The sequence below is a fragment of the Misgurnus anguillicaudatus genome, chromosome 23 (assembly GCF_027580225.2).
Source record: "Misgurnus anguillicaudatus chromosome 23, ASM2758022v2, whole genome shotgun sequence".
In the NCBI taxonomy this organism is placed as follows: domain Eukaryota; kingdom Metazoa; phylum Chordata; class Actinopteri; order Cypriniformes; family Cobitidae; genus Misgurnus; species Misgurnus anguillicaudatus.
The window spans coordinates 32903877-32924280 of NC_073359.2; the positions used below are offsets into that span (position 1 = coordinate 32903877).

The 20404-nt window shown below is 36.7% G+C and overlaps 2 protein-coding genes across 2 annotated transcripts; both read right to left on the reverse strand.

Annotated features, from left to right (window-relative positions):
- Positions 1-4019: 4019 nt before the first annotated feature.
- Positions 4020-5916, reverse strand: LOC141359405 (uncharacterized). Its single transcript, XM_073861802.1, has 3 exons — positions 5597-5916; positions 4964-5083; positions 4020-4321 (listed from the first exon to the last, which is right to left on the reverse strand). Exons 1-3 carry the CDS (start codon positions 5904-5906, stop codon positions 4020-4022), a joined length of 732 nt encoding a protein of 243 aa, XP_073717903.1. The 5' UTR covers positions 5907-5916.
- Positions 5917-6027: 111 nt separating this feature from the next.
- LOC141359406 (uncharacterized) lies at positions 6028-13682 on the reverse strand. Its single transcript, XM_073861804.1, has 3 exons — positions 13667-13682; positions 10495-10815; positions 6028-6383 (listed from the first exon to the last, which is right to left on the reverse strand). Exons 1-3 carry the CDS (start codon positions 13680-13682, stop codon positions 6028-6030), a joined length of 693 nt encoding a protein of 230 aa, XP_073717905.1.
- Between the last annotated feature and the right edge of the window lie 6722 nt (positions 13683-20404).

The following is a 20404-nucleotide window of genomic DNA, read 5'->3' on the forward strand; positions in this document are numbered from 1 at the left end:
ATTAATATAACTAGTTTATTATAACCTATAGCACATACAGTACACATAAAAACATTTATATATTTGATCCCAAAAGACATATTTGGGAATTGGATGTGCACATTTATTTGTGTCCCAAATGAAAACAAACAGGTGCCAAAAAGCTTTGTTTTTGAAACCAGTGGCGGATGCAGAACGTGACATATGGGTGGGCATGGATTAAGTCCGGGTGGGCCTGAATCTATGGGTGTCACTTTTGAATAAGAAACTATAACAAGTCTATAAAATTCGTCAAAACTTCAGAACACTAATTTAAACAGCATACACACACACCCGAACTGCACGTCACATTTTTGACATTATTGATACTTTAAATTGTAATGCAACGTGACATTTATTAAATATTGGGCTCTCATAGCCTACAAAAAAGAACCTGCACACAGTGACAGGAAATATAAATGAACCCAAAAAAAACTTATACTTTTTTAAATAACCTATTAAAGTGTTTAAATAAATACGCTTACTAAATGCTTAAAATGAAGCTTCTAACATCATATTCTCTTCATGCAAATCACTAAAAATATATGTTCGTTCTCACATATTTAAGTTAACTTACTAAATAGATAAAGAAAAAGGGAATTGCTAGAATAATGTTAGACTCTGGGGTTAAACGAAATGACAAATAAATAAACATTTAATATACTTTTTGATGAGCACAAGAGCAAGCCTACTCGTGAAGAGCGGAGCCGAGGAGCGCGCATATCAGACGTGAACGAAAGGAATAATGGATTTAATGCTTTCACTTCATATCCTGACAGTTTCACTTGTTAGTGAGGATAGTAGTAATGGCTATGACGCCGAATTACATACAACATAATTACCTAACTAAATCTGAGAGAATGCAAACACATTACAATATTTTTTCCTCCGCCCGACGGCCAAGGCGCATCATTTTTTTTAGCCCGACAGGAATTCGCAAAGCCCGAAATGGACGTCGGGCAAGCGATTTTGCGAGGTTTGTTTTGTAGAAAGACTTTCTTTAAAATGAATTTCGTTTTGTATAAATTGTATCTTAATATTAATCAATGTTTGATCAAACAATTGCCTCGATTTAATAAATAAGAAGCAAACCAAGAACGTCTGTGGTGTGGATTGAAGTGAACCCACTATATTTCCGCAGCCTACGTCTTTCTGCTTTAATGCATTTCTTAAATTAATGTCTCAATTACACAGTAGGCTTATAGGTTGTTAGGCTATTTGTTGCTTAAAAGCAATAGGCTATATTGTATAAAGTGTAGCAATAAACGTGGCGTGACTTATAGTGCTGCTATATCGCTATATCAAACAACATCACTATGATCAGATGTTTTCTTTCTATTTTTTACCCCGCTGTCATATTTGTTGTGTGTTTATGTTATTGAGAGGAAAGCGCGCAGCACATATTTATAACGTGTTGTTATTCAAAATACGTTTTCTACTTGCTTGCAAAAAAAGTTCTCAAAGTGATCATGGCTGAAAGCTGCTCGGGAATTTCATTATAACGCAACATTCAACTGCTTTAATAGTTTTTAAATAGTTATCAGGCTTACTTATAATTTTACTGTTTTTAACATAACATGCAATAGATAAATTACACCACATAAAGTAGTATACATGTCTAACTATACAGAGTAGTATTTTTTACATTTCTGATTGGGCGGGCCAGCTGTCAATCTGGACGGGCCCAGGCCCGCCCAGGCCCGCCCATAGCTCCGCGCCTGTTTGAAACATGAACATCACTTGTAAGTCTGTTGTTATGTTTATCATTCAGACTAAATGAAATTAACTGCACACACATCTACTTAAATTATCCATACATTTCAGCAGATATTAAACTTATATTCAAATATATGAAAGAAATTTGTGTGAAACAGCAAATATTTCATGCAGTACATATTGTCTATATCTAGCAATAGATGTGAAATCTAATATTAACATTGAAGATTAAACAAAGAAATGCAGAATGTTACGTAAGTTTAAAAGAAATCTAAATGTTTTATAGATTTATGCCAAATCAAAGGACTATACAGACTATAATAATAATCAATAGCACATACAGGTGGATTTCAGACGGCTTCACAGTGTTTTTCAATTTCTATATATAAGTAAGTTTATAGAAGGTATATAAAAAAGCTCATGTAAGCTACAAGACGCTGCTGTGTTCATACTGTGACACTGACGCTGGTCGTTTCCATTTCCAAGGCCAGGTTGTCTCTGCCAACTGCTTTTTCCAGCTGAAATCTGTTAGAAAAGCCAAACAACAGATGATCAGAGAGTAAGAACCACACTCTAAAAAATGATGTGTTGGATTTACTTAAAATATATATGCACCATTTTTGCATCACACTTTTTAAGTATTCCCAACTTTGATAGTTTTACTTAAAATTTACAAGAAAACCTGTGTTTTATTTACCTAAATGTTTAAGTTAAGAATGATGATGAACTCAAATATTTAACTTCATATAACACATATTTTCCTGTTTATTTTAAGCAAAACTATTCCAAGTTGGGATCACTCAAAATATATATGCACCATTTTTGCATCACACTTTTTAAGTAAATCCAACACATATTTTAGAGTGAAGTTGAAGCAATTTAGTATACACAGAAAGGTATACATAATTTAGTGTACACAGAAAGGTCTCCTGAACAAAGTCTTTGTCTGACTTAGCTCTTGCTTGAATCAGAGACCTTTTTGCTGTGAGGAAACAATGATGCGCGCTAACCCACTGTGTTGCCCTCTACACTGAGCACACACTTCTCAATCATGGTAACAATGAACAAACATAATTTTTTCAAAATAACTCTAAATACAACATATAACTAACATTAACAACATATCACCATAAATAAACCCAGCAAACATTAAAACAGTCATCTTTTTTAGTAAATATTAACCAAAGAACTGAACATGTCGCAATGCATGCTGGGAACTATTCAGACCATTGTTTTTTTTTAAATTGCTTGTTCAGATTACTCAATTTGGCAAGTTGGGTAAACATAATTGGACAAAAACTTAAAACTCCAGTCAACAAATGATATTTGTTAGCAGGATGATTATGCTTATTTCATTCAGTGAACACAAATTAATGAACTGATGCCCTTCAACAAGAAAAACTTTTTTTTTTTGTTAAAAGAACATTTTGAAGTTGGATTTTTTACAGGGCATGTGCTTTACAAAATGGCTACGACAGATGTCATAATTTTTGGCTGGAAAGGCATCATGGGAAATCACGTGGCTCTATAGTTACTTAAAATGTTATGCTAGATTTACTTAATTTTGATGCAATTGTTATAGTAGTTAGCATTACTTATGTTTTTTCATTTTATTTTTTGATACATTTAAGTTCATCTGGTAACTTAAATTTTTGTGTTACACATACTAAATATGGTAAGTAGAGGTTGAAAAGTTATAAATACTAAGTTTTTTGTGTTTGATCCAATTACTTTCATAAGTTATGGTTGTTCAGCCAACGAATCGTTTTTTAGAGTGCAGCGTCACAAATCTTCAAATGAACCACCTATCTCACATTAACTCATCATCTTATATATGTTATATTATATCTATGTTTATTTTATGTTTCACACAGTTTATATTTTGACTCTGTTAATAATAATGATTAAAATTCACACTGTACATCTGAACCCTATAATGTTTTTATTTGCATATTTATTAGATGAGTAAAATTGACTGCATGCAAAAATATTTTATGAGGCCTGTTAATGAAAATTACCATCACATTCTTAAATTTCATCATTACAAACATCTGAACGTGCAATGAGGAGTTAATCCACACTAGCAGTGCTAAACCAAGCGTTAATGTTGTCCTTCAAACCTACATTTGTCAAAGTTTGCAGTGTCTGTGGTTAAAAGTCAAGATGTGATAAGTGCTAAAGTAATTAGATATTCATAAACACATCTATACATCTATGATATGAAACTTCTACACATTATGCAGATCTGAGATGATTGTTACACTTTAAGAATAATTAAACTGTGGTTACATACCAGAGACGATGAGTCTGAATCTCTTGTATGAGGTTTTTCCATCAATGGTTATTTTTACTTCATAAAGTCCAGAGCGATCAGTTGTGATGTCTGTGATGAGAAGAGATCCGGTCTGACTGTTCAGTTGCACATTCCTGCTGAATCTCTCATCACCTCCACCGGCTATCTTCTTATTTTGGATTTTAGCTATGATGGTCTTTTGAAAGAGACCAGGTATAAACCTCCACTCGATCACATCATCTGTCTTTATGTTATCAACATCAGTCTCAAGACGGACAGAACCTCCCTTCATCACTGTAATCCATTCAAAAGAAACACAGAACAGAAGATACAACAAGGGGAAGACAATAATGAAAGAAAGATTATATACATCTTTCACTAGCACACTAATTATTCTAAAGTAAGTAAAATTCTTATGTTATAGTCTCTTTAGATAAATATATTATATTTCATCATCTGATTACGAGGACTGAGCTCAAAGAATCTGATGTTTGATATTAAACCAGTGTAAACCCTCGACATTCAATTCCAGAAGACACAAGATAAAAAATATTTAATAAACTGTCATAAACTACATGATTGTGTTTGTAAAGTCTGACATACATTCATTTTTATGACATACAAATGATTAAAATAAGTCACATAGAAATGTATTATATATAAATTTTTTTCTATCTGTAATATTTGCATTTTACTGTTTTTTATAATGCTGTATGAAACCCTGAGCAAAACCATCACAAACACACACTGCATCATCTTTTCATCTTTAATTAATATACACTAGTCAACATTTAAAGTGGATCAATACTTTCATAAAAGTAGTTTGAGCAATACCCGTTCTTGTCTCGTCTAGACAACTTTGATGAACTCTTTTTGATCCACTACAAATATTGACAAGTATATCAATGTATTTCTTAATCTGTAGATGATTCTTACTTGTTCGTATTGTTGCTCTAGGAAATCTGTAGCGACAGTAAAACCCACCAGCAGCTGTTAGAGCAACAATAACCAGGGCACCAATAACACATAATCCAGCTATACTATATGAAGACAGAACTGTAATGAGAGAGAGAGAGAGAGAGAGAGAGAGAGACATTAATGTAACTGAATTTGATATACTGTATATGTATGACAGAAACTATGAGACATCAGCACAATAATGTCATACATATAAAATAGATTTGTGAGAAGGCTGATTATAAAATTTGTTCCCTACCTAAATACTGTTTCATGTAAATAATATAATGTTTCATATATATACTGTCTATCACAGGATGGTGTGTACGTGCAACTTTTGTGAATATGCATCAGAGACTGACTTCATTAACAGAAAAGTATTCTTGTAGCTTCATGAAATGAAGATTGAATCGCATGAACGATGTCTTTATGGGCCTTGACAGTTGTGCATTGCATGCTGTATACGAAGCTCAGAAAGCTCTCGGATTTCATTTAAAATATCCTTATTTTTGTTCTGAAGATGAACGAAAGTCGTACATAAGGGGTGAGTAATTAATGACAACATATCGATTTTTGGGTGAATTAATGCTTTAAAAGACAAAAGTTACTCACCACTGACATAAACACTGAATCTTCTCTGAATGGATCGTCTACTGCTGCTCATCTTCAGTTCATAAAGTCCAGCATCTTCAGTTCCGATATTTATGATAGTGAGATCTCCAGTCTGATTATTCAGTATCAGTCTGTCTCTGAATCTCCCATCAGCACCATCATATATCGCAAACATATTGTTTGATTTATATATTTCAGCTATCCGAGAGTCATCATCAGATGCAAACATCCACTGTATCAGATCATAGCTCTGTATTTCAGTATTAGTCTTTAAAGTGACCCAATCTCCCTTTATAACTGACACTGTCATCACTTTACCAGTGACACCAAATACATTAACATTAAACAAACAGAAAAATAAAGCAGCTGTTGTACAGAATAAATGGCTAAAGTATTTAGATCTGAATCTTTATTATACTGAGGGATTTGATTTACTCACCACTGACAGTAACTGTGAATGACTGATGGATTGTGTAACTGCTGCTGGTGCTGCTGATATCTACTTCATACAGTCCAGAGTGTTTGATTCTGATGTTTGTGATGTCAAGAGATCCAGTATGAACATTCAGTTGCAGTCTGCCTTTGAATCTCCCATCATGAACATCATCATATGTAGAGAAGATAGCAGTGTTTCTGTCAAGTTTGGCTAGAGAAGAGTTCTCATGTTGAAATCTCCACCGTATCACATCATATTTCTGGATATCAGTAACGTCAGTGAGTAAAGTAACAGAATCTCCCTCCATCAATGACACTGACTTCATCTCATCTGTATCAACATCAATCACACCTGCAGAGACAAACAGAGATATGGTGATTCAAATCTTCAGTCTAAATAAAGGAGATGGCAAAAAACATTCAGCAGAGAATGTCTTTATAAACGGTTGCTAGGGTACTCTGTTTGGTTGTTAGGGAGTAAAATGGGATCCATCAATTACAGTTTGTTACAGACACTAGGACACATTTCTCAATACGAGTTTTGCAAAAGTGACCTAAGTATTGAGAAATGTGTCCTAGCATCTGTAAAAAAAACTGTAATTTACTTGGTCTTCTCCATTTGGCCAATTGTTTTTATAGCATTTAATTTTCAGATTTAAAATACTTTCATTAAAATATTACTGTAGAAATGTAGTGAATTGCTGTCTTATTCAGTTTTGTATCATGTTATTGTTTTGAACATAAGTTTAACAGTTTTTGTGTAACAGTTTTTTTGTGTCTGAGTGAGAAAAGATTTCATGAAATTTGGTTAAAAAAACACATTATTTTCCACTTACCGTACATTATTGTTGCTCTTGTTTTCCCCGCATTCTGAAACGCGTAGATTTTGTACATAGCTTATCGTTCTGAAAGGCATGGTGTGCTTCGATTGGCTACACTGCAAAATCCCGGGAGTTAAATTAACACTGCTCAGTGTTTATATAGGTCCACTCCCCAGAGTGCCAAAAAGCAACACCGGAGAGAGTTAAAAGCATCTATCACCATCTCTGTTTGAAAACTGAAATTGCATTTTACATCTTACTTGTAGAGTTATTTTCTTAACTAAGAATTAGATGTTGGCTGCTTCATCCAAAGTCACCACCACTGTGATAAGTGGCTGTTCCAGTTGGACTTGACTCTTGACTATTAGCCTGTTAGTTTTTTCTAAACGCTGGATCTTAGTGTGTTTAAAACACATTGTTATAGCTAAGAAAAGGTTACTGTGTGATTGAATAAAACAAAATGTCAAACATAATCTTTTAATGAACAGATTTATTAATATAGTTTTTCCTCGCTCATCAAAAGCATCATTTTCTATTAATAATAAATTACTACAGTTCAAGGCCCAGAACTCTCATAGCAGTTTGACATTCTGAAGGATTTTGGTAGTGTGCACAAAAACATTAACCGCTAAACAATGTAGATACAAAGACATCAAGAATCGGAGTATGAATCTCAACAATGGTGACAAAGAATGAGGTAAAAAAGTTCATTATTTATTCATGCCGCAGTGCATTCTGGGAGTTCTTAATGATATTTGTAATTTGTTAATACCCAGCATGCATTGCAGCATGAAGCTTTTCATTTTATTGTCACCATCGTTGTGATTCGTGCTTTGATTCTTGGTGTTTAAGTGTCTACATTAGACTGCAGTTAATCTGTAAGTGTCAGTGTTTAAAAATGGTTCAGAATGAAAAACTGTTATGAGAGAGCTGGATATCATACTGCAGTATCATATTATTGACAGAAATAAATACTTCTAGTAAGAAATCACTAAATAAATTACTTTTTAAGAATGTCATTTGAAAGTATATCCTAACAACCATTATAATCATGGAAATGCATTAGTGTCTTCTCTTTGGCCATAACAAACATGTTTTAAACACATGCAATTATGGCAGCCAAAAAAAGGCTGAAAAGCTATGACTAAGACTCAAGAGTCCAATTGGGGCAACCACTGATCACAATAATGGTGACTTTAAATGAAACAGCCAACATCTACTCCTAAGGAAATAACTCTACAAGTAAGATCTAAAATGCAATTTTAGGTTTCAAACAGAGATGGTGATAGAGAGAATAAAGTCACAGATTGCTGCTTTTAACTCTCTCCGGTGTTGCTTTTTTGGCACTCTGGGGAGTGGACCTATATAAACACTGAGCAGTGTTAATTTAACTCCCGGGATTTTGCAGTGTAGCTATCCAGTGCGCTGTGATTGGCCGAAGGTGATAATATCATCCTTATCAATACGAATTGTTTACCAATCTGGCTAGTAGGGACTAAACTGACCTTTATAAATAAATAAAAAGGTTTGGGTTTCCTATAGACCAGTGTTTCCCAATCCTGGTCCTCGAGTACCCCCTCCAAGAAAATAATCAGCTTTTTAGGGAGACATGTTTCATTCTTGAATTAGGCTGATAAGTTGAATCAGGTGTTATAAATAAGGAGACGTCTAAAACTTTCTGGGAGGGGGTACTCAAGGACCAGGATTGGGAAACACTGCTATAGATGAGGGAAGACGGCAAGCATGAACAGGGCTGGATTAGCCCTATAGACGGGTATGGGTGAGTGCCCTGGGGCACCAGCCAATAGGGGGCACAGCAACCCATTATTTTGAGACAGAGCGAGCATTTTTATAATTACTCGCGCATAGCTACCTGCAAATTTGGCTGATTTAAAGGGGTCATATGATGAAAATGTTAGCATTGCCACTTTGTAGGTGTGAGCAAAAACAGGTCATTGAAATTTGGCTTTCATTATGATGTCATAAGGATATATTTGATGTCATAAGGATATATTTGCATTTTAAAAAACACACCCAAAACGACACATTTTCGCTCAAACCTACAAAGTGGCAATGCTAACATTTTCATCATATGACCCCTTTAAAGGGGTCATATGATGAAAATGTTAGCATTGCCACTTTGTAGGTTTGAGCGAAAATGTGTCGTTTTGGGTGTGTTTTTTAAAATGCAAATGAGCGGATGAAGTGCAAACACTGATCACAATGATGGTGGTTTGTTGTAATTCAAACTCAATTGTGCTGTCAAGTCCTTCTTTTCTCTCTCTTTCTCTCTGCACTAAACGGCAGTGCAGTGGTTGGAGAGTTCAGATTAAGGAGGCGATATTATTCTAATAAGATATCCTTATGACATCATAATGAAAGCCAAATTTCAATGACCTATTTTTGCTCACACCTACAAAGTGGCAATGCTAACATTTTCATCATATGACCCCTTTAAGGTGTGTCCCTAAATTATCTGCTTGCGCTCCTAAAACTTTCAGTGAGGGGCTACAGTGGTCCTAGTAAAAAAGTTAGTTTGAAGGACTGCCATGACTAGATTTTTAAAATATGGGGGTAGGCACTTCAATGTGGTTACCCTAGGGCAGTGGTTCCCAAACTTTTTCAGTGTGCGGCCCCCCTTGTGTACGGTGCATTCCTTCGCGGCCCCACAAAGAAAATTTGTGACAAAAAACTGTTCTAAAACATTTCTATCAACATTTTAATAAAAAAAAAAAACATTAAATTATACAAAAAAGTAGTGCTTTTGGTTAGTAGCCTTATTTTTTTAGGTTTAATTACACAGAATTCATGATAATTTAATGTATTTCATAAAATGTCATAAAACTGGGGCCCCCCAGGAACCATCTCGCGGCCCCCAGTTTGAAAACGACTGCCCTAGGCCACTACAATGTGTTAATCAAGGACTAAGCATGGAGCACTACGGTGTGAAGAGAGGTGGCAGCTAGGTGAGAATTTAGGATTTGTAGCTCACATTATAGACATTAATTTTACACAGTAGGCTTATGTTAGGTCAGTGGTTAATACGCTTTAGCTATGATTTGAACTAAGGTAATTTACTGGTTATTTCTATCAAAAATAATCTACTCTAGAGGGACTCTGTTGTTATTGAGTCTCTGTGGAAGTCTACTGGAAGCTATGTTTCATAAAGCTGTTTGTTTATGTTGTAGCTGCTTAAACTGTCTATACACAATGGTTCTGCAAAGATACGACCTAAAATCCAATTTGGCGGGCTCACCATTAAATTCGTTGATGTGTTATATGAGAACAGATTGGACTATCAAAAAGCTTTTAATCACATTTTAGTCTGGAGTGTCTTTAGATGATACATACCAAAATTCAACCCAATCGGACAAACTCGGAGAAGCTCTAATAGGGTTTAATGAATATTTTGAAACGGCAAAAAAAGTTATTTAATTTTACAACTAGGGTTTGTGATAAAGACTCTAAATTTGGTGTGGTAACTATTTGGTCAGTCTTCTATCAGTGTGCCAAATTTCATTACTTTCTACATACAGTTCAATGGGCTGACAGACGCAATTGCGGAAGAAAAAGAAGAATAGAAAAAAATCGAATTTGATACAAAAGTTTGTATTAATAATTATTAAAGCTTGAGATACTCACTAACACTGAACATCCTTTTTACAATCTTCCCACCGATGCGGATCTCTAGTTGATAAACTCCAGTATGAGGAGTTGTGATCTTTGAGATGGTGAGATCTCCAGTCTGATTGTTCAGCTTCAGTCTGCCTCTAAATCTCCCATCAACTACATCACGTACTGAAAATATATTGGCCTCAACATTTATTTGAGCTATGCGATCCTCTTTATCACCAAACCTCCAATCCATTAAATCAACTGTCTGTATGTCAGTAATATCAGTGTGTAGAGTAAGAGAATCTCCCTCCATCACTGACACTGACTTCACTTCATCACCAAACACACCTGCACACACAAGCAGAAAGTCAATTAAACAGAGTCGGATTAAATCTATTAAATCAGTAAAGAGATATCATGAGTCTGACTAATAACCCTCATGTAACTTTGAGAGGAAACAAAATAATTTTTGTGATAACATGATAACAACACAATAGGTCATGTGTTTAATTTTTAATGCACACGTGATTATATGTGGATCTAAAAGTGAAGTTGCTTTGCATTTAAGTGTCTGACAAATACATACTAATAAAGTATCTTTTTAAATAAATGCACAACAAAAAGTGTTGCAGATATGATGATAAATCAGCTTACTGTTGATGAATAAAGAGATGATGAATAATAAAGAAATCTTCTTCATGTTGATGAAGTTTTTCAAGTGTTCAGTATCTGATCTCTGAATGTCAGTCAGTAACAGACACCACATAATCATCTTAAAAAAAGACAACATACAAAGAGACTTTTATACCGATGACGTCTAACTGGTGTCATTGTGTGAAATGACTGGTCGGTGTTATGCACAATCTGTCTCCACTGCTATGGTTGGATGTGAGAGTGGTGTGGTGGACACTGATAGGATGAGTTTTGTGTAGAATCAGGGTTAGGTTGTGAGTTAGTCCAGACTCACATTCTGATATATAACACTGAGATGACCAAAAAATCTACCGGGAAATTTCGTAGACAACCAGCCCTCCATGGTAAAAAAAAAAAGAAAGAAAATGGTTCCCTGTAAATAAGCAGATGTTGATATCTAAAATTACAATAAAATGACTACACAACAACATGAAATACCAAATAATTATTATTTAAAAGATCTTGAAGTCAACAACAGTTCCCTAGTTTCAGGTAAGCTAAAGCTTAATTTGGTTGCAAAGCAGTTGCTTATAAAATTATTAAGCCTATTTGGAAAGAGATGTTTAATGTGACAAAATGTCATTCATTGTGTGATAACGAAAATATAATGAGGCTTAGACTAACTTGCATGTTCTGTGAACAGACTGTAAAACTGTTGGCTAAGTTACAGACACTCATCGGTCATCAAAAACTGATGCTGATTATCTGGGAAACATTCTCTAACAGCAGTCATGCAAGTTTAAGTAAAAAGTTGTATAACTTCCCTGATAGCACACATACATAATCTCGGAGATGTATATTTGATGTCTGCGTTTACATCCACAAGATGTATTATTTAGATTGTTTGCTTATCTGCAATACGTCTCCGAGACGTTTCCTAAAAGATGTCACATAGACATATTGAAGATGTCTGCAAGACGTTTCTGATTTAAAGCAGCTCTTTCTAAGACATTTATAAGATGTTTTTACACATCTTGGGCCTCATTTATAAAGTGTTTTTACACACAGATTTGATCTAAGACCGTGCGTACGCTCAAATCCACTCTAACGCTCAGATTTATAAAACTTGTCTTTGACGTGGAAAAGTACTTACCTCCACGTCAGGTTCCGACTTGACGTACACACATTTCCTTGTGGCAATATTGCAGTATTGGAGGTAGGCATTTTCGAAACTTTTACAGCGTCAACATCATTTGTATTAGAGCTTAGATCGGCCAAAAAAAACATAACCGAAGCACCTGCACGTTGTGTCCGAGCTCGGCCCGACCGACAAATTAAAGCTATGGTCTACGATTTCAAAGATTGTTCATTATTAATAACCTCATTTAGATGCTGGTTATGGTTCTACAGTAACATCCTAACAATATGAAGAGAAAAAAGAATTAAAAAAATCCATTCAGTCTATTGGGTGTATGGTAGCAGATAAGTTGACCAATGTAAACTGTCCGGCCGGATAGCTTACATTGGTTAACTGCTCTCATCCAATCCCTGCTACATTTGAAAATCCACCTCGTGCTCGCTTCTCCACCCCATCGCACACCACCCCGCCCCTCTCCTGCCTGCGACATGAAATTTGTGTCAGTGTATGGTAGCTACCCACCAAACATGAGACGTCCGCTCGACGTGCAGATCATGTCTATATTAGGTCGGTTGGTCCAGGCCCTTATCTGTATGTCTATACAACGTGCAGATCTGGTACAGTATCTGGACGTCTGACTATGACCCCTCTTGGACGTTAGGTAGACGTCCAAAAGGGGTTCGGGAAATCAAAACAAAAATATTTTATTCAAATGTGGTCTATGAGTTCTGAGTCAAAAAACATAAACATCACGTGTATTTTTGTAGAAAAATTTTGTTAAGCTGATAAAATAATGTAATCTTTATATATGAATGAGTGTTCAAAAACATAGCACTGCTCATAGATCAAGTTCCACCTTAAATGCTCTCTCTCTCTCTCTCTCTCTCTCTCTCTCTCTCTCTCTCTCTCTCTCTCTCTCTCTCTCTCTCTCTTTAATTAACAGAGATGTATATGCAGATGTTTCATTGGAAATCTTTTGTCACCATAATGACGATCAGTGATTCCTTTAGTTGGGTAGTTTGACTCTTTGACTTTTTATAGTAGTGTTTGGTTTTTGTAAGAGTGTTTGCTAAAGCATGTTATTTGTGGCAAAGAAAATTTGTTTAAACAAAACTCACATTTGGATCTTACAACTTCACTGAACGTTTACCAAGAGTAAAACCACATATGTAAAGTCTGTAAATTCATTTTGTAAACCATGTAGTATTGTCTCATTTTGAGGTTGATTTGAGGTGTCACATCCAACTTATTATTTAGGTTCATACCACCACTGGGAAGCGCTTATATACAATTAAAAGTCCAGATTTCATTGTCACATATTCAGACATCAAGAATCAGCCCATGAATCACAACAGTGGTGACACTCTCTGGACTCATGAGTTTTTATAATACGCTGGTGCAATGCATTGCAACATTTAGAAAACTCACCATCGTTGTGATTCATGAGCTGATTATTGATGTCTGAATATGTGACAATGAAATCTGGACTATAGATTTCTGATTACAGCCACGAGGTTCCATGTTTTGTTACAGTAGGCAGCAGTATGCACAGAAGTATGTTTATTGCAGCTCCAAACAAAACTGAGATAGAAGTCTCCTTAAAAAAATTATAATATTTTATTTGTGTTGTTAGTTCAGTTATATCATACCACCATTTCTGACCATCAATGTAATTAATGTGAAGCCACAAGTAAGTTGCATTGGTAACAAACACTTGGTGCAATAATGTGTTTTCAAAAACAACATCATCAAGCACACACACTACAATATGAAGACGGGGAGTCAGGCTACCCAACTGGGGGTAACACTGATCGTCATGAGGGTGACAGAACATGTTCAATAAAACATCAGAATCTTGTAAATTCTCAAAAACGAGCAGGTAGAAATGACAAAAAATAAAATGAATTTGGTTTGTTTAGTCAGTATGGGCCTACTTCAAAACAATGCTTTGTTAAAACAACTTTTTGTAATGGTGATGACATTGTTTTAGAGAATGTACATTTAACAATTATTCAGCGAGAGCAAGCGTGGGAGGAAGAGTGAAGTTCACGTCACTTCACTTCAATTATTGAACGAGAGAGCGCGAGAGAGAGAGAGTAAGAAAGAGAGAGAGAGCGCAAGAGAGAGAGAAAGAGAGAGAGAGAGAGAGAGAGAGAGAGAGAGAGAGATTGCAGACATGATAGTTAAGGTGGAACTGGAATATTTGGGAATTATCTATAAGCAATATTTTTGAACATTTATTCATATATAAAGATTATATATACACATCTGATGTCTAAAATGGCCACATTTTAAATAGTTTTAATTTGCGTGGAGGTCCCCTTGACATCAATCTTGGATGTTCAGAACACGTCATAAAAAGACGTCATAAAAACTTTCATTCTGGCTCCTCATGGGACGTCGAAATGACGTCTTTTTAAGACGCATTGCTCAGTGGGTAGCGAAGCAGCAACTTCTCACTAATGGAAAAAAAACTAAACGACAGCAGCAAGCAGCCCCTGCTTGTCCCTACAGTAAAGGTTGGAAGAAAAAGGAAGTCTGTTGAAGAAAGAGCAGAGGTTAAAAAAATGAGAAAAACGCCGGACTCTAAGTAGAATCAATATATGGTCCGCCATTGACCGTTGAAGCTTCAGGGAGATTTGGGGCTGAAAACCGACGCCGACACGGCAGACTTTTTGTTGAACAGGTACGCACTTATTTATACTTTTATTGTGTGAGGTGTTACATAAATATCTTTTTATGAGTACATGCTGTCGTTCGGCATCGGAATGTTAGCCGTTTAGCATCGCGTATCACGGGTCAAAGTAATTATATTTACTAAGATTGTGTGAGGTGTTACATAAATAGTATTATAATCTGACTACATGATGCTGCCGGTCGGCATCGAAATGTTAGCCGTTTAGCATCGCGTATCACGGGTCAAAATAATTATATTTACAAAGATTGTGTGAGGTGTTACATAAATAGTATTATAATCTGACATGCTGATGCTGCCGGTCGGCATCGGAATGTTAGCCGTTTACCATCACGTATCACGGGTCAAAATAATTATATTTACAAAGATTGTGTGAGGTGTTGCATAAATATGATATTATCAGTCTGACAACATGTCCATGCTGCCGGTCGGCATTGGAATGTTAGCCGTTTAGCATCGCGTATCACGGGTCAAAGTAATTATATTTATAAAGTCATTTCTTGAAGCTCATGAGGGGAAACGTATGCCAAACGTTGTTGTGAAAGTAAATAACGTCAATTACAATCATAATTGTAATTGTTCGTTCCTTCAAGGCTTTATGTGTTTACTGCTCGGTAAATCTCTGTTCTGATGTTTACTACCAGTGATCAATGAGTGACGTTGAATGAGTGACGTTGTTCAGTGGTTTCCCGGTGGGAGGGATCAGGTAGCACAGAGGGGCGGGATGAGTTTTTTAAAACTTACTAACCGTCTCAGGCTTTCTAGACCGATTTTCAACATCGTAGACTACAGCTTTAACTGTAATTATGAGCCTGAGCCCAATTTGAACCCGACAATGTTTTAATAGTGCGCCGTGACGTTCTCAACTACAATTCAGAGTTATTTAAACTACAGAAATCTGTTCAGAATTATCTTAATTAACTAATGCAACAAGGACGAAGCATGTAAACTGTGCTGTTTGTTTATTCAGAATGGAAACGTTAAAAAAACATGCACACAATGTTGCACACAGAAAATGAACAAAGAATGAACCAGTGTTGTTTTCGTCAACGATGACGATAACGAAATGATTTCGTTGACGCACATATTTTTTATGACGCTAACGCGACGATGACTAGCTAAAAATGTCTCTAAGGTGACGAAAACATGACGAGACGCTTTCGAGTTTTCGTTGACGAAACGAGACGGAACGAAAATGATTATAAGTCTGACGTTCATAATGCATGTCATTTCTGACTATTTTGCGTGAAATCTGTCTGTTTTTAGCTCAAAAGTGTAAGCAATGCTGCCGCTTTCTATGGACAAGTTTCCCAGGTGAAATAGGCGGGCCGCCATTAGCCTTTCACTCTGCCAACAACTTCCTGTTGTGTCTGCCAAGCACTTCCGGTTAGCGAGTTAGCATCTTTTACTGTCTTTGGTTAGCGTGCAGAAAAAGTAAACTATGGATGGTGTTACATGCCGACACGGCTCCAGGACATATTGTGCTGTTCGCGGTTGCAACAACTCGTGGCGATTGCTGAATGTTTGGTTGAAAGGAGCAACAACAAACCACAGCCTCATGCCAAACAGCATATCAAGTGAATGAGAGTCAGAGGTGGGTAGTTCCATGTGCCATGAGTGGGGGTCCTCTCCAGTGTTTTGTTCCGGTCGCCTGGATTTGCTGATTGGCACGGTTTTTCAGCAGGAGGTGACCTCCTGGCTCGCTGGTGTTTTAAGCCCTCAACAAAGCCTTCAAGGCACTCCCCGTGCCCCGAGTGTTTCAGTTAATCACAGCACTGGTGCTGGATGTCGGGCCTTCCGCCAGCTTCTGGCGGTTTGGGCTCACCGTTGGTCGGGTGAGTAGCGCAGTTATGGTAAGATAGGATGTGACTGAATTTGAATTTAGCTCAAAATGCTTCGAGCATCCAAGTGACATGTTTCCACGTGTCTGTGGCACGAGTTTCTTTTTCGTGCCAGTTTCACGTATTGGTTAGTCAACAGTTTTTCCTATTTTCTTACCATTGTTGCTTGGGATTGGGGTTAACACAACCTTCTGTTACATAAAATGACATCCTAACCCAACTCTAACCCCTAGCGAAAACAGTTTAAAATTCTGACAAATAAAAATATGAACCAATGCTAAACATGACATCCGCATTTATGCCAAACCCAACTTGATCCTCACGTGAAAACCATTTCAAAATCAGACAAAAACCACAAATCTAACACCAATCCCAAGGGTTTGAAAAAAGAAAAAAAATAGTGAAAATTGTGGACACGTGAAAACGCTGAAACACATCACTTAAACGCTCGAAAAATTTCGAGTTGAATTCAAATACAGTCACATTCCTATCTTACCACATCTGCGCTACTCACCTGACCAACGGTGAGCTCAAACTGCCAGAAGCTGGCGGAAGGCTAGATATCTAGCACCAGTGCTGTGACCGGCCGAAACGCTCGGGGGCGTGGAGCGCCTCCCAGGCAGCGCTTCCTTGAGGGCTTCGTTGAGGGCTTAAAACACCAATGAGTCAGGAGGTCACATCCTGTTGAAAACTGTGCTAATTAGCAAATCCAGGTTGTTGGAACAAGGTACTTGAGAGGACTTTTGCGCATGGCACATGGATTACCCACCTCTGACTGTCAAACACCCCCACATTCTGCGCTCACTGTAAACACCTTGCTGTTGTCTTAAAAGTAACTCTAAAAGTAAAAGTAACTCGCAATGTATGCAAAGTGTCTCTCTTTCTATCAGCGTCGATCAACAAGCATTTAAAATGCTAGGCAGAAAGGCTAGAGGGGATTACTTTTTTTATTTTATTTTTATTTTTAGTTACCTTACTTGGATGCGGAATGGACAAAACACCATTTTAACAAGATTTTTTTTTTTTTTTAAGTGCATTACCACAAAGTTAACACAACCAGGAAAAAACTAGTAGGCAAAAAGTCAAGTGTCAAGAGACCAACTAAAACAAACACGAATCACAATAAGGGTGACTTAAAATGAAACATCAACATCTATACCTAGTAAGTGAATTGAGTTTTCTACAGCAATATATTTACTGCATACAGAAATAATGTTTTATAAAATAATAAAATGCAATGTTTCTCTATAATTTACATAACAATTAAACAAGTCAATATAATAAACAGTTGTTGTTTTAAACATTGTGTGAACATTAAAACATGACATTGTCATAACGTTTAAAAATGGTAAAATGTAACATTACTCTAACGTTCAGACAACAGAAACGTTCCTAGAACTTAAAAAAACTAGCCGCTTTTAACGTTGGCAGAATGTTTTTGGGAACATTCGGGAACTTTCAGGGAACGTTCTTAGAACTTTTTATTTCTAGCTGGGAGGTCGCCCCTCACTAAAAGGTATAATACAGTATTTTTTGCTTTATTTAAACAAATTATGTGATTCAAACAATACTTCAATACCACTTCAATGTGGTTACCCTAGGGCACTACATTGTGTTAATCAAGGACTGAGCATGGAGCACCACAGTGTGAAGAGAGGTGACGGTCAGGTAAGAATTTAAGGATTTGTAGCTAACATTGTAGACATTAATTTTACACAGCAATGTTAGGTCAGTGCAGTGCTTTAAGTGGGCCGGAACGCCCCGGTACTCAGTATCGCCACTTCTAAAAATAGCTCTTGAGCGTACCACCACCTCTACGTGCGCCCAGAACGTGCTTTTAGCGTACCGGAACGCTCATCTGTTTAAAAATCAGAGGTTTAATTTAATCATTTGGCTGCGCTGCCGCTTTTCAGAGCGCCCTTAATGTACGCTTCCTAATTCGTTCCACCGAGAGCAGAGACTACATTACCCATACACCTTTGCGTTTACAAGTTAAAAGCGCATGCGTCCTTGTTCAGACAGTGTCAACGTGCTCTGGAGAGTAGTGATGGGCAGTCCGGCTCTTTCCATTGATTCGGCTCTTTCGGCTCAAGCTCTGGCTCTACATTTTAGTGATGGCAGTCCGGCTCTTTTCATAGATTCGGCTCTTCTGGCTCGGCTCCCTTAGAAGAGCCGGCTCCCCTGCCTGCGTCTGAAGATTCGGCTCTGCTCGTTCGCTACAAAGAATCAGCTCTTTGAGCCGCTCGTTCGCGAACGACCCATCACTACTGGAGAGGTGTGTGTTTGTGTGTGAAACGCTCAACCATAGCTGCTCGGTTAAAATGAAAATACAATGAACACGTAATATGCCCTCCTTGTTTTAGACTCTGAGTAGTAAAAGAACAAGGTCAGAATCAGAGGACTCGCTGACATCCCACCAAGCCAGAATGATAGCTGCAGGTCAGACGCAAGCCTTGTAGGTACGTGATAATCTCCGCTGTCGCAGCTTTCAGTTTGGTTCCCCTCGACGCAACTTCGGATTTCCTCAGGCGATGTGCAGAAAACATTCTTGAAATTGTAATATACATTTAGTTTAATTGCTAAACTAAAAGTAAACGAAATTTCAATGAATTTGAACGACGTGCACAGTAGTTCTACCACCCGCAAAATGGAAAACAATGGGACAAAATAAATGACTTTAGAGTTTCAAATGGCCAGTATTTTGTTATTCTTGACCCCATAGACATGGTCTTGGTGTCATTTTAATGTTTTTTTTCAAGCTTTTTCTATCTGAACCACTAGTTTTAGCATTTAACCATGCTGACAATTTTACTCGCATATCTACCTTTTGCACATTTTATTTATGTTCAAAAACTCTTTCTACAGTAGCTCTTTCTAATGGTATTTTTTCAAAATCCTTTTGCACATTTTATTTATGTTCAGTAGCTATTTCTAGCTCAAGCAAATCCACAAATTTATAAAAGGATTAATTATGTTTTACAAGGTCGTCTGTTGACTGCTAAATATAAAACCCCTTCAATATAGGAGTCGAGTCAGCAAAAAAAAATAGAGTACCGGCACCTCTTTTGGGCCACTTAAAGCACTGGGTCAGTGGTTAATTAAACTAAGGTAATTTACTGGTTATTTATATCAAAAATAATCTACTCTAGAGAGACTCTGTTGTTATTGATTCTCTGTGGAAGTCTACTGGAAGTTACGTTTCACAAAAGCCGTTTGTTTTTGTTGTAGCTGCTAAAACTGTCTATACACCAAAATCAAATTTGGCGTGCTCGCCATTAAATTCGTTGATGCGTTATACGAGAACGGATTGGACTATCAAAAAGCTTTTGATAACATTTTTGTCTGGAGTGTCTCTAGATCAGGGGTCCCCAACCTTTTTTTCACCACGGACCGGTTTCAGATATAAAAAAAATTGCGGACCGGGTGGGGTGACATTGGGGGGGGGTCGCTGAGTTGCTGTTCAAACGTGCTGAAAATCCTCCTTTTCGAAATGTCCATTTTAAACGGAAGTAAAGATAACAACCATGTATTAGGAAAATGAATAATTGCTTTATTTAGGCTATAGTATATTTTCTATAGACGTGTAAAACCATATTTTGGCGGATTGTTTTTTACTTTCATTATTTTTAC